The sequence below is a fragment of the Salvelinus alpinus genome, chromosome 27, assembly GCF_045679555.1.
Source record: "Salvelinus alpinus chromosome 27, SLU_Salpinus.1, whole genome shotgun sequence".
In the NCBI taxonomy this organism is placed as follows: domain Eukaryota; kingdom Metazoa; phylum Chordata; class Actinopteri; order Salmoniformes; family Salmonidae; genus Salvelinus; species Salvelinus alpinus.
The window spans coordinates 18031257-18057959 of record NC_092112.1 but is presented as its reverse complement, the minus strand read 5'-3'; the positions used below and the strand labels follow the sequence as shown (position 1 = coordinate 18057959).

Here is a 26703-nt window from a genome sequence, read left to right as displayed (position 1 = left end):
AAGATGGTGTGAGAAATTAAGGCACGAGAGACGAAAAGTTACCCCCCTAGTAACCACACTGTTCACTGTAAAAGACTGACACCTGCAGCAGGGTGTGTGTGTGTGCACAGCGTGCGTGGGGTGTGTGTTGCGCTTGGCATGCACTTGTGTTTGAGTGCTGTGTAACAGAAACCCCTCTCCCATAACTTCTGCTAAATGCCTGCTTGAGAACGCACTGGGGCTGCCGGGGTCAAACTACACCAGACCATGTTTTTGACACAGTTCAGAAAATAGCCATGCAAGTAGATACCCTTACTTAAGCCGGGCGTAGGAGTCAGTAGTATATAGAGGTCCTGATTCAGCCATGGTACTATGTACTTACTATATGGTCTCAGCCTCTTTGCTGTAGGTAGATGTAGCACTGTAGGCTACTGTTTCTGTCTGGGGGTTCATTCACTCTAGATCACACCTCAAGGAGCAGTGTCAATAAAGAATGAAAATACACATTCCATAGCGCTACATAGTCCTATATCCACTTACAGTTGAATTCAGTGCTATGATCAGGGTCATATTCATTAGGCACCAAAGGGAAGAAAACTGACTGAAATGGGCTGGGAGTACCTGAACTTGTACAATAATAAAACGCTCATTTTTTCTTTTTCGAGGCAAAACGTTTTGTTGTTCCCTGCAGGTGACTGCTGGCTGCTTGCTGCTATTGCTTGTCTGACACTGAATGACAAGCTGCTGTACAGAGTTATCCCACCAGACCAGAGTTTCACAGAAAACTACGCTGGTATCTTCCATTTCCAGGTACTGTATGGTCATGGTCAAAATCATCTGGGAACTATTCAATCGATATATGTAGACTCAGGACCTACTAAACTCAGAAAAAAAAGAAACGTCCTCTCACTGTCAACTGCGTTTATTTTCAGCAAACTTAACATGTGTAAATATTTGTATGAACATAAGATTCAACAACTGAGACATAAACTGAACAAGTTCCACAGACATGTGACTAACAGAAATTGAATAATGTGTCCCTGAACAAAGGGGGTTTCAAAATCAAAAGTAAGTCAGTATCTGGTGTGGCCACCAGCTGCATTAAGTACTGCATTGCATCTCCATCTCATGGACTGCACCAGATTTGCCAGTTCTTGCTGTGAGATGTTACCCCACTCTTCCACCAAGGCACCTGCAAGTTCCCGGACATTTCTGGGTGGAATGGCCCTAGCCCTCACCCTCCAATCCAACAGGTCCCAGACGTGCTCAATGGGATTGAGATCCGGGCTCTTCGCTGGCCATGGCAGAACACTGACACTCCTGTCTTGCAGGAAATCACGCACAGAACGAGCAGTATGGCTGGTGGCATTGTCATGCTGTAGGGTCATGTCAGGATGAGCCTGCAGGAAGGGTACCACATGAGGGAGGAGGATGTCTTCCCTGTAACGCACAGCGTTGAGATTCCCTGCAATGACAACAAGCTCAGTCCGATGATGCTGTGACACACCGCCCCAGACCATGACGGACCCTCCACCTCCAAATCGATCCCGCTCCAGAGTACAGGCCTCGGTGTAATGCTCATTCCTTCGACGATAAACGTGAATCCGACCATCACCCCTGGTGAGACAAAACTGCGACTCGTCAGTGAAGAGCACTTTTACCAGTCCTGTCTGGTCCAGCGACGGTGGGTTTGTGCCCATAGGCGACGCTGTTGCCGGTGATGTCTGGTGAGGACCTGCCTTACAACAGGCCTACAAGCCCTCAGTCTAGCCTCTCTCAGCCTATTGCGGACAGTCTGAGCACTGATGGAGGGATTGTGCATTCCTGTCGTAACTCGGGCAGCTGTTGTTGCCATCCTGTACCTGTCCCGCAGGTGTGATGTTCGGATGTACCGATCCTGTGCAGGTGTTGTTACACGTGGTCTGCCACTGCGAGGATGATCAGCTGTCCGTCCTGTCTCCCTGTAGCGCTGTCTTAGGCATCTCACAGTACGGACATTGCAATTTATTGCCCTGGCCACATCTGCAGTCCTCATGCCTCCTTGCAGCATGCCTATGGCACCTTCACGCAGATGAGCAGGGACCCTGGGCATCTTTCTTTTGGTGTTTTTCAGAGTCAGTAGAAAGGGCTCTTTAGTGTCCTAAGTTTTCATAACTGTGACTTTAATTGCCTACTCTCTGTAAGCTGTTTGTGTCTTAACGACCGTTCCACAGGTGCATGTTCATTAATTGTTTATGGTTCATTGAACAAACTGTGTTTGAACCCTTTACAATGAAGATCTGTGATGTTATTTGGATTTTTACGAATGATCTTTGAAAGACAGGGTCCTGAAAAAGGGACGTTTCTTTTTTTACTGAGTTTATATCTTATTCATGTTTGCCAAAAAATATTCCCTGTACTGAATATAAATCACTGAACCTTCCGTAGGGCACACTTTAACAAAAAATGCAATGGGAATATGAAACTCTGTGATCTAATTGGACAAGTACAGGTAGAACCTCCCTGTGTCAATATTTTCTTCTCATTTTCTCCTTACTGAACACAACCCAGCTCTCACTCCCTCTCATTACCTCCCATGCTGTCCATTGTCCCGCAGTTCTGGCGTTATGGCGAATGGGTGGACGTCGTGGTGGACGACCGTATCCCCACCTCCAATAACCAGCTGGTGTTCACCAAGTCCTTCAGGAAGAACGAGTTCTGGAGCGCTCTGCTGGAGAAGGCTTATGCCAAGTAAGTGTGAATGATGATGCCACAACACAAGTCTATTAATAATACACCTTGTGGAAAATAAGGGTGCTCAACAACAACAGCAGCAACGACAACCCAGCCTCTGCGTCACTGTCGACCTGTATAACCTGGTTCAGATTGACCAAAGTGAATTCACACCTTTGTATTCTCCACTTAATCATTCAAGATGATGTACAATTTGTAATGGTTACTACGAAATCATAAACTGTATGGTTGTCTCCTGGTCAGGTTGCACGGTTCCTACGAGGCCCTGAAAGGTGGCAACACCCTGGAGGCCATGGAGGACTTCACTGGGGGTGTGACAGAGTTCTTTGAGATGTCCGAGGCTCCAAAAGAACTCTACAAGATCATGAAGAAAGCCCTGGAGAGAGGCTCTCTGATGGGCTGTTCCATAGACGTGAGTCAGTCTGCTCTGTGCTTTCTACTGTGACTGAAAGCAGGCACCACACGACCCTGTATCTCTGTTCTGATGGTCTGTCCATCCTATCTCTCTCGCAGGCCTTGCTGCCGAGTCACTGCGAGACTGAAACTGCGAATGGACTGGTCAGAGGCCACGCCTACTCTATCACTGCACTAGAGGAGGTACGGTTATGGTCATGGAGCCACTAGAGGAGGTACGGTTATGGTCATGGAGCCACTAGAGGAGGTACGGTTATGGTCATGGAGCCACTAGAGGAGGTACGGTTATGGTCATGGAGCCACTAGAGGAGGTACGGTTATGGTCATGGAGCCACTAGAGGAGGTACGGTTATGGTCATGGAGCCACTAGAGGAGGTACGGTTATGGTCATAGAGCCACTAGAGGAGGTACGGTTATGGTCATGGAGCCACTAGACGAGGTACGGTTATGGTCATGGAGCCACTAGAGGAGGTACGGTTATGGTCATAGAGCCACTAGAGGAGGTACGGTTATGGTCATAGAGCCACTAGAGGAGGTACGGTTATGGTCATAGAGCCACTAGAGGAGGTACGGTTATGGTCATAGAGCCACTAGACGAGGTACGGTTATGGTCATAGAGCCACTAGAGGAGGTACGGTTATGGTCATAGAGCCACTAGAGGAGGTACGGTTATGGTCATGGAGCCACTAGACGAGGTACGGTTATGGTCATGGAGCCACTAGAGGAGGTACGGTTATGGTCATAGAGCCACTAGAGGAGGTACGGTTATGGTCATAGAGCCACTAGAGGAGGTACGGTTATGGTCATAGAGCCACTAGAGGAGGTACGGTTATGGTCATAGAGCCACTAGAGGAGGTACGGTTATGGTCATAGAGCCACTAGAGGAGGTACGGTTATGGTCATAGAGCCACTAGAGGAGGTACGGTTATGGTCATAGAGCCACTAGAGGAGGTACGGTTATGGTCATAGAGCCACTAGAGGAGGTACGGTTATGGTCATGGAGCCACTAGACGAGGTACGGTTATGGTCATGGAGCCACTAGAGGAGGTACGGTTATGGTCATAGAGCCACTAGAGGAGGTACGGTTATGGTCATGGAGCCACTAGACGAGGTACGGTTATGGTCATAGAGCCACTAGAGGAGGTACGGTTATGGTCATAGAGCCACTAGAGGAGGTACGGTTATGGTCATAGAGCCACTAGAGGAGGTACGGTTATGGTCATAGAGCCACTAGAGGAGGTACGGTTATGGTCATGGAGCCACTAGAGGAGGTACGGTTATGGTCATGGAGCCACTAGACGAGGTACGGTTATGGTCATAGAGCCACTAGAGGAGGTACGGTTATGGTCATAGAGCCACTAGACGAGGTACGGTTATGGTCATGGAGCCACTAGAGGAGGTACGGTTATGGTCATGGAGCCACTAGACGAGGTACGGTTATGGTCATAGAGCCACTAGACGAGGTACGGTTATGGTCATAGAGCCACTAGAGGAGGTACGGTTATGGTCATGGAGCCACTAGACGAGGTACGGTTATGGTCATGGAGCCACTAGACGAGGTACGGTTATGGTCATGGAGCCACTAGACGAGGTACGGTTATGGTCATGGAGCCACTAGACGAGGTACGGTTATGGTCATGGAGCCACTAGACGAGGTACGGTTATGGTCATGGAGCCACTAGACGAGGTACGGTTATGGTCATGGAGCCACTAGAGGAGGTACGGTTATGGTCATGGAGCCACTAGACGAGGTACGGTTATGGTCATAGAGCCACTAGACGAGGTACGGTTATGGTCATGGAGCCACTAGAGGAGGTACGGTTATGGTCATAGAGCCACTAGAGGAGGTACGGTTATGGTCATGGAGCCACTAGAGGAGGTACGGTTATGGTCATGGAGCCACTAGAGGAGGTACGGTTATGGTCATAGAGCCACTAGAGGAGGTACGGTTATGGTCATAGAGCCACTAGACGAGGTACGGTTATGGTCATGGAGCCACTAGACGAGGTACGGTTATGGTCATAGAGCCACTAGAGGAGGTACGGTTATGGTCATAGAGCCACTAGACGAGGTACGGTTATGGTCATGGAGCCACAGTCAAAGCCAAAGCCTCTGGTAAAACCTCTACCAAACTGTAACTTAGCACTTTACATTATTAGACAGACAAACAACCTGAATCAATGTTATTGTATTGTTGTTGATTGAATCTGTACATTGCACTCTAAAATAGCATAAAATAAAACCTGGCATAAAACAAATAAATAAATAAAGAACAACAACTCTATGAATATGTTACAACACAGTATCTACTAATATGAGGTGCGGGTCAAACTGTCTTTCACTGCTGACCAAGGGTGTCTTTCTTAGTGTGACAAGCTTAAGGTTACCAAGGATACCAAGATTCGCCTAGTTCAAATGCGGAACCCCTGGGGGATGGTGCTATGGAAAGGGCCGTGGAATGCAAAGTGAGTGCAGAATCAATCAACCAACCAATCAACCAATGAATCCTTCAAATCAATAAACAATCTATCATTTTTATTCTTCCAGAAACTAGTTGTGCAGCAAGAGAAACATAGAATACATAACATAGTCATAACATACCAACGTAGCCTACATGTAACAAGGGGACTTTTATTTTCTCTCCACAGGTCCAAAGAATGGTCCACCATCTCCAGCTCAGACAAGGCCAGGCTGAAGATGAAGACGGTTGAGACGAGCGAGACTTGGTGAGCTGAACGAAGCCCTCTGATAATTCTCAATGTTTCTGACATCAGGGCTGGGCACTGTAACAAAGGATTTGTGTGCAAATGGATAAACAACAATCTATTCTACTATATTCTCCGTATAGGATATCCTTTGAGGACTTCAAAAAGAACTTCACCAAGCTGGAAATCTGTAACCTGACCCCTGACACACTTCTGGACGACAAGTCCCATAGCTGGACGGTGGCGGTCAACGAGGGCCGCTGGGTACGAGGCAGCTCCGCCGGGGGCTGCAGGAACTTCCCAGGTACAAGGTTGACTTTGGGCTGTAAAAAATAGTGTTTGAACTATACTGATTTGTAGTGGTGCACATCATGGTTATAATGCCTGCTTCATTCTGCTTCAACTACACACTTTCTCAGCTGCTTGTTAGCCAAAACTAGTACCTAGTAAGAAGGAAGACATTGAACCCCACTGACCACGTCTCTGATGTCCCACAGACACGTTCTGGACCAACCCGCAGTACCGCATGCGTCTGTACGAGGAGGACGATGACCCCGACGACCCCGAGCATGTGGCGTGCACCGTCATGGTGGCCCTGATGCAGAAGGGCCGGAGGAAAGACCGCAGCAAGGGTGCCAAGCTTTACACCATCGGATTCTCCATCTACGAGGTGGGTTATACCTCCTGATAAACCACAGGACACAACTGGAGGTATTCTTGATCACCTAACCAGGATAAATGCTGGGACATTCTTCTGGGTTGTGACCAGTCGGTACAAAACAAGATACATATTTTCGAAAATGAGTGGAAAGGGGCGAAACTACTGAAGAAATATTCACATTTATTTACCATTTCAAAACATGTTGCTACGGTGCGCCCTACTGAACATGGCCCAGGTCAGGTGGTATGGTTAGGAAAACTCCTAGCCCTGGCATTTAAAATCAAATCAGTCATATATTAATATTGGTTAACCCAGAATTAAAATAGTGCGTAATTTGGTCAGATGCTCAACTAGGTTCTGGAGGGAAGCGTGTTAGAAATTGAGATTTCTGGTTTGCGAAGTCTCCATCCTCGCGAAAGGAAACTCTCAGCCAAAGAGCTAATCGCTGGAAACGTAAGCCTGTTTGTATGTTCGTTCAATAAATGATCAGATCTATACAGAAACTGAGTGCTCCCTTTTCTTTATTATCCTGGATAGTCACCCATTGACGTGTCCTGGGGCAAGGAATGTTTTGGGGATTTTCAAGTCCCTCAGTCGAGCATCTAATTCCCTTTTTGTTCAAGCTGGTCTGGAGCGTGTTTGGGTACACTTTCATTCCATATAGGCAATGTAGTCATGGTGATACTGACTTATGTTCTTGTCCTCAGGTGCCCAAAGAGGTATGATGGCCAGGGAATGGAGGACCTTGGTGTGATGATGTCAGAGCTGATGTCAGAGCTATCCCAGTAGTCACCTGACTGTGGTCAAAGTGCTACTTATGTGTGTCAGTCTACCTCCGCTTCAGAACGTAAAACTCGGTGTACCTCTGTCTTAAATTGTAGCTGTGTCTTGGTGTTACTAGTGTTCATCATGAAACCTTAGTTATAAAATAGCCTACACACAACACACCAAAAATACACAAGAGACTTTCAGATAGCAATACATATTCTTTTAGCAGAACTGCATCAAATACATATGTGAAATACTTGAAAATATTCTACCCAGGTCTGCCTTAGACATTTGTTTTATTCTATTATACTGATTCAGTAATTTTTTTAATTCCTTTATCTAGAATGATAAGTCAGTGCCTGTGCATCCCCCACCTGTCCCTCCTCTCTTTCTATCCTCCATCCTCTATCCCCCTCTCTCTCTCTACAGATGATTGGGAGCCAGCAGCACCTGCAGAAAGACTTCTTCCTTTACAATGCCTCCAATGCCAAATGCAAGTCCTACATCAACCTGCGTGAGGTGAGCGAGCGATTCTGCCTGCCCCCCGGGGAGTACGTGATCATCCCTTCGACCTTTGACCCCCACGAGGAGGGAGAGTTTATCCTCAGAGTCTTCTCCGAGAAGAACAGCACCTCAGAGTGAGTGACTGGGAGTGGAGAGAGAAAGGGGCAGCTATGATAGAAGGGTTAGGGGAGAGAGAGAGGGGCTGCTATGGTAGAGGGGTTAGGGGAGAGAGAGAGGGGCTGCTATGGTAGAGGGGTTAGGGGAGAGAGAGGGGCTGGGCTGCTATGGTAGAGGGGTTAAGGGAGAGAAAGAGGGGCTGCTATGGTAGAGGGGTTAGGGGAGAGAGAGGGGCTGGGCTGCTATGGTAGAGGGGTTAAGGGAGAGAAAGAGGGGCTGCTATGGTAGAGGGGTTAGTGGAGAGAAAGAGGGGCTGCTATGGTAGAGGGGTTAGTGGAGAGAAAGAGGGGCTGATATGGTAGAGGGGTTAGTGGAGAGAAAGAGGGGCTGCTATGGTAGAGGGGTTAGGGGAGAGAGAGAGGGGCTGCTATGGTAGAGGGGTTAGTGGAGAGAAAGAGGGGCTGATATGGTAGAGGGGTTAGTGGAGAGAAAGAGGGGCTGCTATGGTAGAGGGGTTAGGGGAGAGAGAGAGGGGCTGCTATGGTAGAGGGGTTAGGAGAGAGAGAGAGGGGCTGGGCTGCTATGGTAGAGGGGTTAGTGGAGAGAGAGAGGGGCTGCTATGGTAGAGGGGTTAGGGGAGAGAGAGAGGGGCTGCTATGGTAGAGGGGTTAGGGGAGAGAGAAAAGGGCTGCTATGGTAGAGGGGTTAGGGGAGAGAGGCTGCTATGGTAGAGGGGTTAGGGGAGAGAGAGAGAGAGAGAGAGAGGCTGCTATGGTAGAGGGGTTAGGGGAGAGAGAGAGAGAGGCTGCTATGATAGAGGGGTTAGGGGAGAGAGAGAGAGAGAGAGAGAGGGGGGGGGCTGCTATGGTAGAGGGGTTAGGGGAGAGAGAGAGAGAGAGAGAGAGAGAGAGAACACACCAAAAACTACACATATCTAGGACTAAATATCAGCAACACAGGTAGCTTTCACATGGCTGTGAATGAGCTGAGAGACAAAGCAAGAAGAGCATTCTATGCCATTAAAAGGAACATCAAAATTGAAATTCCAATTAGAATCTGGCTCAAAATTTTTCAATCAGTTATAGAACCAATTGCTCTATATGGCAGTGAAGTATGGGGTCCACTCTCTAATAATGAATTTACTAAATGGGACAAACATCCAATTGAAGTATTGCATGCAGAGTTTTGCAAGACTGTATTGCAAGTACAAAGAAAAACTCCAAATAACGCATGTAGGGCAGAATTGGGCCAATATCCCCTCCTCATTCGAATAGAAAAAAGAGCCATCAAATTTTACAACCATCTAAAAACAAGTGACCCTAAAACATTCCATCACACAGCTCTACAATGTCAAGAGATGAAACCAGAGAAGAGTCCCCTCAGCCAGCTGGTTCTGAGGCTCAGTTCACCAACCCAAACCAACCCCATAGAGCCTCGGGACAGCCCTCAGAAAATCTGGCCCAACCAAATCATCACAAAACAAAAAGAAAAATATATAACCTATTGGAAAGACACCACAAAAAATCAAAGTAAACTTCAATGCTATTTGGCTCTAAACAGACAGTACATGGTGGCAGACTATCTGACCACTGTGACTGATAGAAAACTGAGGAAAACATTGACTAGGTACAGACTCAGTGAGCACAGTCTGGCTATAGAGACCGGTCGTCACAGACAAACCTGGCTGCCCAGGGAGGACAGGCTGTGCTCACTCTGCTCCAGGGGAGAGGTAGAGACAGAAGTGCATTTCCTACTACACTGTGACAAATACTCAGACCTAAGAGCATATTTCTTTCCCAAAATTATAATTCAATACAAAGAATTTGAAACTATAAAAGATGAAGAAAAATTCAAATATTTGTTGGGTGAAAAGCCAAAATGTGCAGTTTTGGCAGCCAAATATGTGTCCTCCTGCCACAGCCTGAGGGACAGCCAGTGAAAAATGCAAAGTAATGTTGATAATATTTCCCATTTAGCTTAGTTTTGTTTTGTCTTTCGTACCAGGTCATGTGTCTTCTCAGTCATGTTGACACTGGTCTACTACTGTTGCTTTAATGTATTGTTGTTCTGATTAATATTGTTGTTGTAGCTGTTATTAATGGTAATCCCATGTCCACTACTACTATTATTATTACTGTTAGTCCCACCATTTATTTATATATAAATATATATATATTTTGTGTATATATATACATATATATTTTATTTAAATTTTTCGATATGTATACTTTGACAATGTAAGTAATAATAACTTGCCATGTCAATAAAGTCAATTGAATTGAATTGAATTGAGAGAGAGAGAGAGAGAGAGAGAGAGAGAGGGAGAGAGAGAGAGAGGCTGCTATGGTAGAGGGGTTAGGGGAGAGAGAGAGAGAGAGAGAGAGAGAGAGAGAGAGAGAGAGAGAGAGAGAGAGAGAGAGAGAGAGAGGGGCTGCTATGGTAGAGGGGTTGGGGAGAGAGAGAGGGGCTGCTATGGTGGCGGGGTATTTCAGTGTGTTGGTGTTTCTATGAATGAGTGTGTGGATGAATTTGTTTCTGTGGGTGGCCATTTATGTGTGTGTGTGTGTGTGTGTGTGTGTGTGTGTGTGTGTGTGGGTGCATGTGTGGGTGGCATGCCAGTCAAGAGTGACAGAAAAAATTAAGCTTCCATGCCTTCGATCTTGTGGCTTCGATGGTGATGAGTAATGTCTGTCTGTTCTCTTTCAGGGAAACCGAAAATACAATTAGGTCAGACCACATAGAGGTTAGTAAATGGACTCACATCTCTCTCTCCTCTCTCTCTGACCTGCCACTGGCATTAAACAAAGCATGTGTGTCCATATATGCTGATGCTTCAACCATGTCCGCATCAGCAACCACAGCTAATGAAGTCACTGAAACCCTTAAAGAGTTGCAGTCTGTTTTGGAATGGGTGGCCAGTAATAAACTGGTCCTGAACATCTCTAAAACTAAGAGCATTGCATTTGGTACAAATCATTCCTTAAGTTCTAGACCTCAGCTGAATCTGGTAATGAATGGTGTGGCTGTTTAACAAGTTGAGAAGACTAAATTACTTGGTGTTACCCTAGATTGTAAACTGTCATGGTCAAAACATATAGATTCAATGGTTGTGAAGATGGGGAGAGGTCTGTCCGTAATAAAGAGATGCCCTGCTTTTTTGACACCACACTCCACAAAGCAAGTCCTGCAGGCTCTAGTTTTATCTTATCTTGATTATTGTCCAGTCATATAGTCAAGTGCTGCAAAGAAAGACCTAGTTAAGCTGCAGCTGGCCCAGAACAGAGCGTCACGTCTTGCTCTTCATTGTAATCAGAGGGCTAATATTAATACTATGCCTGCCAGTCTCTCTTGGCTAAGAGTTGAGGAAAGACTGACTGCATCACTTCTTGTTTTTATAAGAAACATTAATGAGGTGGAAATTCCAAATTGTTTGCATAGTCAACTTACACACAGCTCTGACACACACACTTATCCCACCAGACATGCCACCAGGGGTCTTTTCACAGTGTCCAGGTCCTGAACAAATTCAGGGAAACGTACAGTATTATACAGAGCCATGAGTGCATGGAACTCCCTTCCATCTTATATAGCGCAAGTGAACAGCAAACCTGGTTTCAAAAGACAAATAAAGCAACACTTCACGGCACAACGCCTCTCCCCCATGTGACCTACGTGTTGTGTGTATGTACTGACATGTATGTGTAACTGATAGATGCACACACACACTACATGTTCATGTTCATTGTAAAGTGTTTTGTCTGTAATGTATTTTTCGTGTCGGACCCCAGGAAGACTAGCTGTTGCCATTGGCGTCGGCTGATGGGGATCCTAATAAATCAAATCAACCTGTTGTCAATATGCAGCTGTTCATGTCTGTATCTTTGTCCTCCACCTACCATTAATACATCACTCAAACTTGAATGAAAAATATAGTCCCACCACTTACAATCTCTGTCTCTCTCCTTCTTCCCCTCTCTCTCTCCCCTTCTCTCTCTCTTTTATCTCTCTCTCTCTCCCCCTCTCTCTCCCCTTCTCTCTCCCCTTCTCTCTCTCCCTTCTCTCGCTCTCTCTCCTCTTCTCTCTCTCTCCCCCTCTCCCCTTCTCGCTCTCTCTCCCCTTCTCTCTCTCTCCCCCTCTCCCCTTCTCTCTCTCTCTCCCCTTCTCTCTCTCTCTCCCCTTCTCTCACTCTCTCTCCCCTTCTCTCTCTCTCTCCCCCTCTCCCCTTCTCTCCTTCTCTCTCCCCCTCTCCCTCATTACTATTACTGAACAGGGTTTGATCGTTCATTGTTCATTTCAATGTTAACTTCTCCATTTCATTTTTATTTTCCATTTCTGCCTCACGCCGACAGCAAGGCAAAAACAGGACAAAGAAAGGAAAGGTACAGTGTGTGCATCATCATAGTTTCTTTTGTTTTAACCAAATTATGACGAGACATTGAATATTGGATGTTTTTCATGACGTCCTCTTTCAAATCTCGCAAAATGAAATAAATGGCCATTGCGACCAGTGTCATTTCATATGTAGACTTGAAGCCAATTGAACATTAGCCCGGTGGTCCCTGATCTCTTCGAGCTGTGAAGCCCAACTCCTACGGCCATTACTATACCAAACACAGGAGTTGGCTATACAGCACAAACAGAAAGGGATCCAGGCTAATGGAAATGTTGGTCTATGTCCAGTGAGCTTACTGTCATTTTCTTCTTCTATTCTGTGTCTTCCACCTCTACCACCAATCATCTCTAACCCCTGTGTCACACGTCCACCTCTACCACCAATAATCTCTAACCCCTGTGTCTCACGTCCACCTCTACCACCAATCATCTCTAACCCCTGTGTCACACGTCCACCTCTACCCCCAATCATCTCTAACCCCTGTGTCACATGTCCACCTCTACCACCAATCATCTCTAACCCCTGTGTCACATGTCCACCTCTACCACCAATAATTTCTAACCACTGTGTCACATGTCCACCTCTACCACCAATCTTCTCTAACCACTGTGTGTCACACATCCCCATTCACCTTCTCCCCTGCCCTCTGGTCAACTTCAACTACCCCCTCCCACCGTTCACCCCTTCCCCCCCACTACCACCCCCCAAACCACCACCGTCCACACCACCACCACCATCCACCCCACCACTACCGGCCACCCCACCACTACCACCCCACCACCACCACCACCACCACCATCCCCACCACCACCACCATCCTCCCAACCACCATCCCCCACCACCACCACCACCACCACCACCATCCCCACCACCACCCAACCACTACCACCATCCCCACCACCACCACCATCCTCCCAACCACCACCATCACCACCACCATCACCACCCCACCACCACCACCATCCTCCCAACCACCACCACCACCATCCTCCCAACCACCACCACCACCATCCCACCACCACCACCACCACCACCATCACCATCCCCACCACCACCCAACCACTACCACCCCACCACTACCACCCCACCACCACCACCACCATCCTCCCAACCACCACCACCACCATCCACCCAACCACTACCACCACCACCACCATCCTCCCAACCACCACCACCACCACACCACCACCACCACCATCCACCCAACCACTACCACCCCACCACCACCCACCACCACCATCCACCCAACCACTACCATCACCGCCACCATCCACCCAACCACTACCATCCTGCCACCATCCACCCAACCACTACCATCCACCCAACCCCAAGCCCATCGTGTTTGTATCAGACAGAGCGAAGGCCAACAAGGAGATTGAGCAAGATGACATCGAGGTTCAGAAGGAGAAGAAAGAGAAAGTCAAGGTTGTTCTCCTTTGAGAGGAAGGGGGCAGAGGGGAGGGGTGTTTGTGGTGAAACCTATTGTGATGGCATGTGTTTGTCAAGGTGGCCAAGACAGGGAGGGGATTGGGGGGCTAGTGTTTAAATTGGGCAGGAATTTGCATAATAATAAGAGTCTAGTAGCATCAGTTGTGATGTGTGTGTAGCATGAATGTATATGTGTGTGTTTATGCGTGTGCACGCACCCAAACCATGTCAGTGAAGTTGCACTTGACACAATTCCACCTGTAGGTATTTTACACCATTTTGCATTCTCCAATATAGCCATTAGCACAACGTAACCTCTGACCTACCAAAATACGGGGTCAGTGACAGGGCTGAAACCAAATCTACCCCAGGCCACATGCATCTCCTGTCCTGACCAGGGAGAGACTTCCAGACACCCCCACTGATCCACAGTCAGCTCTAAAAGGTCAATCTATCTCCAGTAACAATGCACCTGTTCTCAGAACTGTGTATTTACATACTCATATTTGCCGTTGTTTGGTTACCATGGTGTTTGGTTACCAATCCTCTGGTGGAAAGGGGTAATGAATAAACAAATGATAGACATTAAGGGCAGATTTTACTTTTGCCATTTGTCTATGGGTGTCCACAATGCAATCAAAATTAGCATGGCTTTGTGTAGTGCATGTTGGGATATACCACTTTTTAAACCAGCCTGAAACCTGATAACATCATGCCTTCACTTCCATCGATCTTTTCTAAACGTTTCTTTCTTTCACTTTCCTAATCAGCCAAAACCACAGCAACCGGATGAGGAGAGCGGAGAACACAAAATGTTCAGGGCCATTTACCAGCAGATTGCTGGGGAGGTGAGTGCTGGTGTGACTGGGAAAAGTGGGAGCATTGGTCAGGGTAAATTAATGTATGTAAAGCCAGATCTTTACAAGTGCATCGGGGGGGCAGAGGTAGAGGCTTGATATGGGATTGGGCCGATAAGGATAGGTTATACTGAGAGGTGTACATGCACACAGCTCAAAGGAGATATGTCCCTTCTCTAGGACATGCAGATCTGTGCCAATGAGCTCAAGGTGGTCATGAAAAGGGTACTGGAAAAACGTGAGTGCTGTCATGATCCCTCATTTTTAATGCCAGACCCTTCCTCTTCCCTTGTGCCCACTATGTCCATCAGTGGAGGCTGCTGAGGGGAGGACGGCTCATAATAATGGCTGGAATGGAGCGAATGGAATGGCATCAAAGACATGGAAACCATGTGTTTGACATATTTTATACTATTCCACCTATTCCGCTCCAGCTATTACCACGAGTCTGTCCTCCCTCAATTAAGGTGCCACCAACCTCCTGTGATCTCCACCTGTCATGTCCTTTTTGTACACTTGTTACGTAGTGTCCACTCTGTAGTATGCACTTCTCTTCTAAATGATATTTTTCTCCACAGATAATGACATGAAGACGGACGGCTTCAGCTTAGAGAGTTGCCGGAGCATGATCGCTTTGATGGATGTATCCTTCCATATGATTAATACTGGAACTCTATTTGAACGTTTCTAATACCATCTCGGTCTACTACTCTGGTTGCCTGTCTATGTAAACACAGAGCAAACAACAATATTAAAAGGTACAGACGGATACAGTAGTAAAAGCAGTACTTCAAAAAACATATACAATTCTATGAAATGCAGTTCTTCACACCAGAGGAGGCTGGTGGGAGGAGCTATAGGAGGATGGGCTCATTGTAATAGCTGGAATGGAATTAATGGAAGGTATCATACACATCAAACATGGAAACCACATAAATGGACTCCGGTCCATTAATTCCATTCCAGTCAATACAATGAGCCCATCCTCCTACAGCTCCTCCCACCAGCCTCCACTTCTTCACACGGTAACGCCCAAGAAAGAAATATTGCCTGCTGTTTCTTCCTAAACTACTTCTCAGACTGACGGCACAGGAAAACTGAACCTGCAGGAGTTCAAACACCTGTGGAGTAAGATCAAAACGTGGCAGGTAGGATCCTCCTGTCCATAACTCTCCAGAGCCTGATGGTTTAGGGGAAAACTTCCACTTAAGTCGAATTTACCCTTAGTCTCCCGTTGCCATCACTACTAAGTGAAATGTTGACTTAAGTGGAAGTTAGGATGAAGGCGTCTTCTGCATGGGGGAGGTTTGTTAAGAGCCCCGATGCTCAAACCAAACATTAACATTAACGCAGTACGGTTTTGGAAGCATAAGGACCTTATCTTTCATATCAGCGAGAAATAATATAAAACAATACATTTAAAAAAAATTGAAACCCACCTTGATAGGATTAGTGTTCCCACACGGCCATATCTCCATGTTACCTCACTTGTTTACAGAAAACAGACAGAAGACAAGAGGTGACCACCTGTGCGAATTAGCTATCTAGCATGCTCTGAACACCTGTGCGTAAGAGTAACTCAGGAAGAGTAGCGGAAGTGTAATTTTGTCAGATAGAGGCGCCTACTGTATATCTGTATGGATCTGTGCTAAACTACCTTACCTTAACCTATCTGTAACTGCTACAGTGTAGTTTAGTAGGATGGAGGCTCTATAGCTGTATGGATCTGTAACTGCTACAGTGTAGTTTAGTAGGATGGAGGCTCTGTAGCTGTATGGATCTGTAACTGCTACAGTGTAGTTTAGTAGGATGGAGGCTCTGTAGCTGTATGGATTTGTAACTGCTACAGTGTAGTTTAGTAGGATGGAGGCTCTATAGCTGTATGGATCTGTAACTGCTACAGTGTAGTTTAGTAGGATGGAGACTCTATAGCTGTATGGATCTGTAACTGCTACAGTGTAGTTTAGTAGGATGGGGGCTCTATAGCTGTATGGATCTGTAACTACTAGTGTAGTTTAGTAGGATGGAGGCTCTATAGCTGTATGGCTCTGTAACTGCTACAGTGTAGTTTAGTATGATGGAGGCTCTATAGCTGTATGGATCTGTAACTGCTACAGTGTAGTTTAGTAGGATGGAGGCTCTATAGCTGTATGGATCTGTAACTACTAGTGTAGTTTAGTAGGATGGAGGCTCTATAGCTGTATGGCTCTGTAACTACTACAGTGTAGTTTAGTAGGATGGAGGCTCTATAGCTGTATGGATCTGTAACTGCTACAGTGTAGTTTAGTAGGATGGAGGCTCTATAGCTGTATGGATCTGTAACTGCTACAGTGTAGTTTAGTAGGATGGAGGCTCTATAGCTGTATGGATCTAACTGCTACAGTGTAGTTCAGTAGGATGGAGGCTCTTTAGCTGTATGGCTCTGTAACTGCTACAGTGTAGTTTAGTGGGATGGAGGCTCTATAGCTGTATGGATCTAACTGCTACAGTGTAGTTTAGTAGGATGGAGGCTCTATAGCTGTATGGCTCTGTAACTGCTACAGTGTAGTTTAGTAGGATGGAGGCTCTATAGCTGTATGGATCTGTAACTGCTACAGGAAGCGCATCACTTTTATTTGAAGGATTCTTTCTGGCTGATGAAAGATACGGGCCATATGTTTTGAAAACCATGTCGTAAGCAATGATTATTAAACATTAAAACACCGCGTGGGGATTGTAGTTCACATGAGGTAGTCGTGGGCAAAGGTAATGGCTGAAAGCTGTAGGGAGAAGGCAGAATGCCACCTAGAGTTTGAGAGAGATGGATTCACAGCGATCATCAACAGATCATTTTCAGTCCAACATTCAAAATCATTGAGATTGACCGTCATGTGTTCACTGTGTGCAGCTGATCTTCAAGAAGTATGACAAGGACAAATCCAGCACCATCAGCAGCTTTGAGATGAGGAACGCAGTCAATGACGCAGGTGAGCTCCATGGACAAACTTCAGCCGTTTAGTCCCAGCAGGGCCACGTTCAGTTGCCAAACGTTTTCTAACGTTACAGATAGCAATACTATGAATCGAGCCGACGTGATTTATTATTCTACATGTCAGACGCATGTTTGTTCTACATATTTCTATCTGAACGTTCCAAAATGTTTTGTCTTGCTGAACGTGCCTCCAGGTGAATGGACTTAGAAGTCTTCCCAGAGAGCCATGAATTGATTACTCTTTTCACACTAGAGTGCTTTTCACATTTTCCTTTCCAGCATGGTTCCAATCCAACAGCTATAGTGGATGTTTAACCAGGCCAGTGAAGTTCAGCTCGGCTTGGCTCAGTACTAGTGTAAAAAGGGTATTATGGACCACACACACAAACAGTTAGGTTGAAAAGATTGGGCTTGGGCCCTCAAATCCTCTAAAAGTTCTACAGCTGCATCATTGCATCTTGACTGGCTGCATCACGGCTTAGTATGGCAACTGTACCGCCCTCGATTACATGGTGCTACAGAGGCTTGTGCAGACAGCCCAGTACATCATTGGGGCCGAGCTCTCTGCCATCCAGGACCTCTATATCAGGCGGTGTGAAAGGAAGGCTCGGAAAATTGTTAGACTCCAGCCTCCCAAGCCATCGACTGTTCTCTCTGCTTCAGAACGACAAGCACTACTGGTGACTCAAGTCTGACACCAACAGGATCCTGAACAGCTTCTATCCCCAAGCAATAAGACTGCTAAATAGCTAATAAAATGGCGACATGGACTATCTGCAATGACCCTTCTATTTATGTTTGCACTGTCTCTATGCACACGCTACACACTCACTCACACGGACACTCCAGCACACACGCACACACACACATTCATACAGACGCTACACATACACACACACAATCTTCATATACGCTGCTGCTACTCTGTTGATCATAAACTCAGCAAAAAAAGAAACGTCCCTTTTTTAGGACCCTGTCTTTCAAAGATAATTCGTAAAAATCCAAATAACTACAGATCTTCATTGTAAAGGGTTTAAACACTGTTTTCCATGCTTGGTCAATGAACCATAAACAATTAATGAACATGCACCTGTGGAACGGTTGTTAAGACACTAACAGCTTACAGACGGAAGGCAATTAAGGTCACAGTTATGAAAACTTAGGACACCAAAGAGGCCTTTCTACTGAGTCTGAAAAACACCAAAAGAAAGATGCCCAGGGTCCCTGCTCATCTGCGTGAAGGTGCCATAGGCATGCTGCAAGGAGGCATGAGGACTGCAGATGTGACCAGGGCAATAAATTGCAATGTCCGTACTGTGAGATGCCTAAGACAGCGCTACAGGGGGACAGGACGGGCAGCTGATCATCCTCGCAGTGGCAGACCACGTGTAACAACACCTGCACAGGATCGGTACATCCGAACATCACACCTGCGGGACAGGTACAGGATGGCAACAACAGCTGCCCAATCCCTCCATCAGTGCTCAGACTGTCCGCAATAGGCTGAGAGAGGCTGGACTGAGGGCTTGTAGGCCTGTTGTAAGGCAGGTCCTCACCAGACATCACCGGTAACAACGTCGCCTATGGGCACAAACCACCGTCACTGGACCAGACAGGACTGGCAAAAAGTGCTCTTCACTGACGAGTCACGGTTTTGTCTCACCAGGGGTGATGGTCGGATCCGCGTTTATCGTCGAAGGAATGAGCGTTACACCGAGGCCTGTACTCTGGAGCGGGATTGATGGAGGAGGTGGAGGGGCCGTCATGGTCTGGGGAAGACATCCTCCTCCCTCATGTGGTACCCTTCCTGCAGGCTCATCCTGACATGACCTTCCAGCATGACAATGCCACCAGCCATACTTCTTGTTCTGTGCGTGATTTCCTGCAAGACAGGGCTCTGGCAGTCCTCCTCCTTGCACAAAGGCGGAGGTAGCGGTCCTGCTGCTGGGTTGTTGCCCTCCTACGGCCTCCTCCACGTCTCCTGATGTACTGGCCTGTCTCCTGGTAGCGCCTCCATGCTCTGGACACTACGCTGACAGACACAGCAAACCTTCTTGCCACAGCTCGCATTGATGTGCCATCCTGGATGAGCTGCACTACCTGAGCCACTTGTGTGGGTTGTAGACTCCGTCTCATGCTACCACTAGAGTGAAAGCACCGCCAGCATTCAAAAGTGACCAAAACATCAGCCAGGAAGCATAGGAACTGAGAAGTGGTCTGTGGTCACCACCTGCAAAACCACTCCTTTATTGGGGGTGTCTTGCTAATTGCCTATAATTTCCACCTTTTGTCTATTCCATTTGCACAACAGCATGTGAAATTTATTGTCAATCAGTGTTGCTTCCTAAGTGGACAGTTTGATTTCAAAGAAGTGTGATTGACTTGGATTTACATTGTGTTGTTTAAGTGTTCCCTTTATTTTCTCAAGCAGTGTATATATATCGCAGTATGTGGACACCCCTTCAAATGAGTGGATTCTGCTTTTTAGCCACACTCATTGCTGACAGGTGCATAAAATTGAGTACACAACCATGCAATCTCCATAGACAAACATTGGTAGTAGAATGACCTTACTGAAGAGCTCAGTGACTTTCAAAGTGGCACTGTCATAGGATGCCACCTTTCCAACAAGTCCGTTTGTGAAATTTCTGCCCTGCTAAAGCTGCCCCGGTCAACTGTAAGTGCTGTTATTGTGAAGCGGAAACATCTAGCAGCAACAATGGCTCAGCCGCGACGTGGTAGGCCACACAAGCTCACAGAACAGCACCTGGCGCGTAAAAATTGTCTGTCCATGATTATTTTGTTTTGTTATGCCCATACACTACATGACCAAAAGTATCCCTGCACATTGTAAATATGGTACTGGCACTGACACTGGAACTTTGACCCTGTATATAGCTTACTTTCTCTTGATCTTCTTTCTATTCTTGTGTATTTTTGTTCTGTCGTGGAACTTCTACACAGGGACATTCAAAGTCAAAATTAAATCAATCATCCTTTATTGTCAGTTAACTGGAGAGGTTCCAGCAAACTTGATGCACCATAGTACACGTCTGCCAGGAGCTCTGCTGGGGCAGTCCCGTTAGTTGTCTTATATACTGCTTACACAGACAAGTTATATTTGCATGGTTCATAGGGTTGGTTCCTGCATGTGTTTGGCACCGTCTCCTAATTTAACTTACAGAACATATTCAGGGCATTCTGCCACATATCTTTACTAAGCACAGGCAGGACCAAGGATTATTTATGACACGGAAGACAAAATTAACATTTAAGGGTGTCTCTTCACACAATTTTCCATCACAGTTCTTCTTGACTTTTGTATTTTTTTGAGTACTACATACAGTATATTGATTTATTGTATTTTTGGGAAAGAGCATGCAAGGCATTTTACTGCACTTGTGTACATTACAAAATATATTCCACTGTGGTTACAGAAAATCTTTCATCTTGTATCCATTCCACTCCCCCCCCATTCCACTTAGGGTTCCGCTTAAACAACCAGCTGTATGACATCATCACGATGCGCTACGCTGACGAGCACCTCAACATCGACTTTGACAGCTTCATCTGCTGCTTCGTCAGGCTAGAAGGCATGTTCAGTAAGTACACACTGGACTTAGACACCATTTCCTGTTTCGTCAGGCTAGAGGGAATATTCTGTTAGTACACACTGGTTTGATTAATGTAAATTCCACCAGAAACATCAACAGGCATTCATCTCATTGAATAAGAGTCAGAGATAACAGATAGGTGGCGGTCACAGGAGGTTGGTGGCACCTTAATTGCAGAGGAAGGACTTGTGGTAATGGCCAGAGAGCTATTGGTGGAACGGTATCAAATACATGGTTTCCATGCGTTTATGCCATTCCATTTGCTCCATTCCGGCCATTATTATGAGCCGTCCTCCCCTCAGCAGCCTCCACTGAGAGAGCTACTGTTTGATCTGTACGAGGTCTCTTTGCAGGGACGTTCCATGCCTTTGACAAAAACGGAGACGGCACAATCAAGCTCAACGTCCTCGAGGTAAGCCCAGTAGGCCACTGTGCTACAAAAGGTCACATCACATCCATACAAAGGGGAATTCACTCCATTAACTCCTGTCCTCTTCTGCTTTCTTTCATCTCCTGTCCTAACCTGTTCTTGTCTTTCATCTCCTCTTGTTACAGTGGCTCCAGTTGACCATGTATGCTTAGATCACCCAGCCATCAGAGGAGTCCTGCTCTCTGGTGTACCCTCAGCCATGCTTCTACCAACATCGCTTAGATCACCCAGCCATCAGAGGAGTCCTGCTCTCTGGTGTACCCTCAGCCATGCTTCTACCAACATCGCTTAGATCACCCAGCCATCAGAGGAGTCCTGCTCTCTGGTGTACCCTCAGCCATGCTTCTACCAACATCGCTTAGATCACCCAGCCATCAGAGGAGTCCTGCTCTCTGGTCTACCTTCAGCCATGCTTCTACCAACATCGCTTAGATCACCCAGCCATCAGAGGAGTCCTGCTCAATGGTCTACCCTCAGCCATGCTTCTACCAACATCGCCTTCCTCTACCTCAGCCAATTCCCCATGTTCTCTTTCTGACAAGACATTGCCATTACTCTCATTCTAGCATAGAAAACAAATTAAATGCAATGGTGATATTTTCTACAGTCACGCTGCACAAATGATATCTCACAACGCCAAGAGAAGTGTGTAATGTCTCAAGAAAGTACATTAACACGATATAGCGATCTTCTAAGACACACAGGTTGGCTGGAGAGAAAGACCACCTGGAATGTCAACTTTGACTGGTGAGAGGTAGCACCCTGGCAGCATAGCACCGAGGGACTTGAATGGGGAACCCTTGCTCCAGTACATTTGGCTAGTGCTTTAAACTACAAGCCTTCAAGTGTTATTGCCTGTCCTTAAAGGGGAAGGTTTTAGAACGCCAGCTCACTGTAAATAACATGTTTAGTATTAGTGGATTGAATACATATCGTTGCTTAGCTTTACTTCCTGAAGTGTTTCCATTCCCCTTTAAGTTATTGGTGGTAACTACATTAGAAAATCAATGTTGTGTTCCTGTAAGTCTCTGTGATAATATCATGTGGATACTCAGGTCTCGAGAGACAGTGATGATGCTGTCGGACTGGATTGTTGGATTGTTTCAGAAGCATTTAAAAAAAAATGTAATTCATTAAATTCAAACTTTTACGAATGTGTCCCAATATGTCCAGTATGCGATGAGAGTTGTCGAGTCTTCAACGCTAAACCAAATCTCTTAATGTTGATCCCAGGTTGAATTGTATAATGAATGTTTAGGATTTCAAATAATTAAGATGTAAATTAAGCATTGCATTAAATTAAGCATTGCCACAATTACTCGGATAGTTTTTCTCCAACTGAACTGAACATTGACACGAACAACGGTTAGATGGTCTATAATGAACAGGGCTCTAGTCTAACATTGTTCCCACACTTTTTTTAGTTGGTGGCACCAGCCCATGATTTGGTGGTACCAAAAATATTTTCTTTAGTGCAAAGCCCTGTGTTTGCATTGCTCCCCTCGAATCAGGGACCGATTTAGACCTGGGACACCAGGTGGATGCAATTAACTGTCAGGTAGACCAGAAAACCAGCTCTGGACCTCGTAGGGTAAGAGTTCAATACCCCTGTCATATAGTGTTTCCATCAAATATTCAGAACTCCACCGTAGGGCATTTAAAGCTGCCATATGGTATATATATTATGTATTTATTTCACATCTCTAAGAAATGGGTGGTCCTTTTTAGGTATTTAAAAAGGTACAATATGCAGAAATCGCGCTGCCATTTCCTGGTTGCAAAATGTTTTAATAGTTGGCCTAATTAAAGTTTATTTGACAAAATAAGCAATGTATAGTGTAGAGGATCATTGTATGATTTAAAACACTGAATTATATTTTCAATAACCAAAAACATTGTACATTCAGATGTTTGAAGCTGGTGTACAAAACCTAAAATAAAAGATGCAAAAACTGAACTTAATGGGAAGCAAAGAAATCTAACAGATCTACTGCTTCTAAAATTTGCTTTCAATGAGAATGACAGATCTATAACTCACATTTCTATGTGAATTTGGTCAGGTGGCCTAAAAAGTGACTTACTGCAGCTTTAGTGAGCCACTTCCATACAGACTGGAAAATAACATGACAAATCATGTCTAAACAGACGTGTGTGTTAGGAGTTGGTCTCTCACATCACAGCAAATCCAAAACCATTAAAAAAACAGTGTGTCAATTATCCTTATGTCCGTGCTTTTACAGTAAGCATTGGCCTCTGTCTTAGACCACTGAAATGGGAAAAATTATCCTTCCCAACAGAATAAAACCAAATACATTTTTCTGAATTAATAAAACAATTTCCTATTGTTGCTGTACACGTGTGTGCACGCTCAGCATATCAATACATACAGGTAACTACCAAAATAAAGGAAACACCAACATAGTCTTAATAGGGCGTTGGACCACTATGAGCCAGAACAGCTTCAATGCGCTGTAGCATAGATTCTACAAGTGTCTGGAACTCTATTGGAGGGATGCTCCATTCTTCCACAAGAAATTCCACCATTTGGTGTTTCGTTGTTGGTGGTGGAAAACGCTGTCTCAGTCGCCACTCCAGAATCTCCCAGAAGTGTTAAATTGCGCTGAGATCTGGTGACTAAGACACTTCAAACCCCCTATGGTCCTTTGAGACCCCTATTTCAGTCACAGAACTCTTCTAGACTAGGCAGCCCAAATAACCACGATGGGATGTTAATTGCTTAATTTACTCAGGAACTACACCTGTGTGGAAGCACCTGCTTTCACTATACTTTGAATCCCTCATTTACCCGAGTGTTTCCTTTACTTTGGCAGTAACTCAGTACATACCATAGATGTGTGAATGTATGTATGAAATAGAAGTCCCTACACAAGACTGTGTATAGTAGCTATGTATGACCAGCCCATGTCAACAGATCAGTTACAGTGTGGTTATGCAATGATAATCTATACGCTGTGTGTTTGTGTGTGTGTGTGTGTGTGTCCAGTATAGGCTATTTAGCCAGTGTTCCAATACAATTGCTGAAGTTGAGCCACAGCCTTGTAGAATGGTGTAATCCAGGGTTCCCCAACTAGCACTGTGATTTTATTTAGCCCCCCCAAGTTCTGAAAATTACTAATTTTAAATTGTTGACCATAAGACTGTTAAAACACCAGCCAATCAGCTCCAAGTTCTATATTCCCAGGCATAATACAAAATGTAAGCCAGGTTTGAAATCACTATGTTTTAGTCAAATATATTCGTTTGGGCTTCTTGCGGTCAATTTGCAGTGCACAAATGATTTGTAATTATGTTCATCCGCACATGAAAAATCATGCCATCAACCAAGGTCCATTAAAAACATGCCACAACCTTCAGTCGTACTGGTGTCCTCTTACCAGGGAAGAGCAGGGGGTTAAAGGATGAACAAAGTGAGAAATTACTCTGAACAAGAAAACAGTTCAGTTCTATCTCCTTCCCTCCTCAACATTTGCCTACTGAATGGGGACCCAACTCCTACTATCCAAGAAGAATGAATGCCAGAATTCCAGCCTAGCTCCATGTATGGAGCCATTGATTCTAAATGGTGAGAGACCAGTGTCAACTCAGCACCACACATCCGCAGGAGTAAGCACTGGAGAAACAGCATGTCTTCTCTACTGTCATGTCTTCAGCTTGCTGTCCATCTCCACGTGTTTCTGCATGTGGCTAGGCAGGTCCTGTAGAGACAAGGGGGAGACAAGGTACTGAGACATTGACAATAACCCCCCTCTCAACCTTATATACAAAGAGCTCTCAAATTCTGCATTTCTGACAGAATAATCATCTGTAATAACGAGATCTGTAATTCAGGTAAACCAAGCAGCTACTGTCTGTCTTTGTCCATCAGCCAACCTGTCCGCCTAAAAACCTGTCCGCCTACAAACCTGTCCGCCTACAAACCTGTCCGCCTACAAACCTGTCCGCCTACAAACCTGTCCGCCTACAAACCTGTCCGCCTACAAACCTGTCCGCCTACAAACCTGTCCGCCTACAAACCTGTCCGCCTGTCTCTTACCAGGTGGGAGGAGTCTTGTAATTCAGGTAAACCAAGCAGCTACTGTCTGTCTTTGTCCGTCAGTCAGCCTGTCTGTCTACAAACCTGTCTGCCTGTCTCTTACCAGGTGGGAGGAGTCTTGGTTGGCGAAGGCGGCGTCGCAGTTCCTCCAGCGACACTTGAAGGTCTGCAGGTGCGGGTTGCTGTGGACGGTGAGCAGGTGCTGCAAGAGGTGCTCCCCCATGCCAAAGATCAGCGAGCAACCGTGCCACTGCACACAAAGGTCAGGTCACAAAGATCAGCAAGTAACCGTACCACTGCACACAAAGGTCAGGTCACAAAGATCAGCAAGTAACCGTACCACTGCACACAAAGGTCACAGTTCACAAAATGATAGGTAATATTCTGAAGGTAAACCCCAACGTGTTTTTCTTACCCAGCAGCGGTAGTTTTGCATCAAGTTGAGTTTCACGGCCTGGACGGTCCCGTCGTAGCAGCCTGTGTAGATCTACATTGCATCAGCAGAGAAGAGTAGTTTATTGTCCACAACTTCTCTCTTTTCAATTTTGTAAATTCTATCAACTGTACAATGCATTCACAGTAGTCCCCTTTCCAATGTACTGAATGTAGATGTTGTTCATATTCCCTCTAGGCCCACAGGCAGGAGGGTTGGCTTCTGGGCTGACTAAACAAGCTCTCTTACCACGCTCTTATGGATGGCCATACACATCACCATGTCATGGTGGCCCCCGTACACCTGCAGCCGGTCGTGGGACTGTGGAGAGAGAGGGGTTGAGTGAGGGAGGAGAGAGAGAGACAGAAAGAGAGGATCGCAGGACAGAGATGGTTCACCATCTTATATTGCATGTCTGTTCTTTTATTAAGTGTGTTGCACTTTAAATCAAGTATGATTTGTTTCAGAGAGACAGAGAGAGACAGAGAGTGACAGAGAGAGAGACGGACGGAGAGAGAGAGACGGACAGAGAGAGAGAGACGGACAGAGAGAGAGAGAGAGAGAGAGACGGACAGAGAGAGAGAGAGAGAGACGGACAGAGAGAGAGAGAGAGAGAGACAGAGCGACAGAGAGAGAGACGGA

At 45.9% G+C, this 26703-nt stretch overlaps 2 protein-coding genes across 10 annotated transcripts in view; one reads left to right on the top strand and one right to left on the bottom strand.

Annotated features, from left to right (window-relative positions):
* Positions 1–22724, top strand: part of capn3b (calpain 3b) — a 31531-nt gene extending 8807 nt beyond the window's left edge. Inside the window, exons 3-23 of one of the 5 annotated variants that reach the window (XM_071369596.1) lie at positions 671–789; positions 2576–2709; positions 2956–3124; positions 3226–3309; positions 5494–5591; positions 5775–5852; positions 5975–6135; positions 6329–6501; positions 7200–7211; positions 7690–7898; positions 10588–10624; positions 12231–12260; positions 13607–13699; positions 14473–14550; positions 14740–14797; positions 15138–15202; positions 15639–15707; positions 17447–17525; positions 21016–21132; positions 21498–21556; positions 21700–22724. In XM_071369596.1, coding sequence (XP_071225697.1) covers positions 671–789; positions 2576–2709; positions 2956–3124; positions 3226–3309; positions 5494–5591; positions 5775–5852; positions 5975–6135; positions 6329–6501; positions 7200–7211; positions 7690–7898; positions 10588–10624; positions 12231–12260; positions 13607–13699; positions 14473–14550; positions 14740–14797; positions 15138–15202; positions 15639–15707; positions 17447–17525; positions 21016–21132; positions 21498–21556; positions 21700–21726 — 1949 coding nt within the window. In that variant the 3' untranslated portion in view covers positions 21727–22724. Of the gene's footprint in view, positions 1–670; positions 790–2575; positions 2710–2955; positions 3125–3225; positions 3310–5493; positions 5592–5774; positions 5853–5974; positions 6136–6328; positions 6502–7199; positions 7340–7689; positions 7899–10587; positions 10625–12230; positions 12261–13606; positions 13700–13782; positions 14148–14472; positions 14551–14739; positions 14798–15137; positions 15203–15638; positions 15708–17446; positions 17526–21015; positions 21133–21497; positions 21557–21699 lie in introns of those variants that run through there. The other 4 variants (XM_071369591.1, XM_071369592.1, XM_071369593.1 and 1 more) reach the window with 4 other exon arrangements.
* Positions 20513–26703, bottom strand: part of znf106b (zinc finger protein 106b) — a 44816-nt gene continuing 38625 nt past the window's right edge. For 4 of the 5 annotated variants that reach the window (XM_071369583.1, XM_071369585.1, XM_071369584.1 and 1 more), the window contains exons 17-20: positions 26311–26382; positions 26044–26115; positions 25732–25878; positions 23342–25290 (exon numbers count right to left, since the gene is read on the bottom strand). In XM_071369583.1, coding sequence (XP_071225684.1) covers positions 25234–25290; positions 25732–25878; positions 26044–26115; positions 26311–26382 — 348 coding nt within the window. In that variant the 3' untranslated portion in view covers positions 23342–25233. Of the gene's footprint in view, positions 25291–25731; positions 25879–26043; positions 26116–26310; positions 26383–26703 lie in introns of all 5 variants that reach the window. The other variant, XM_071369587.1, reaches the window with a different exon arrangement.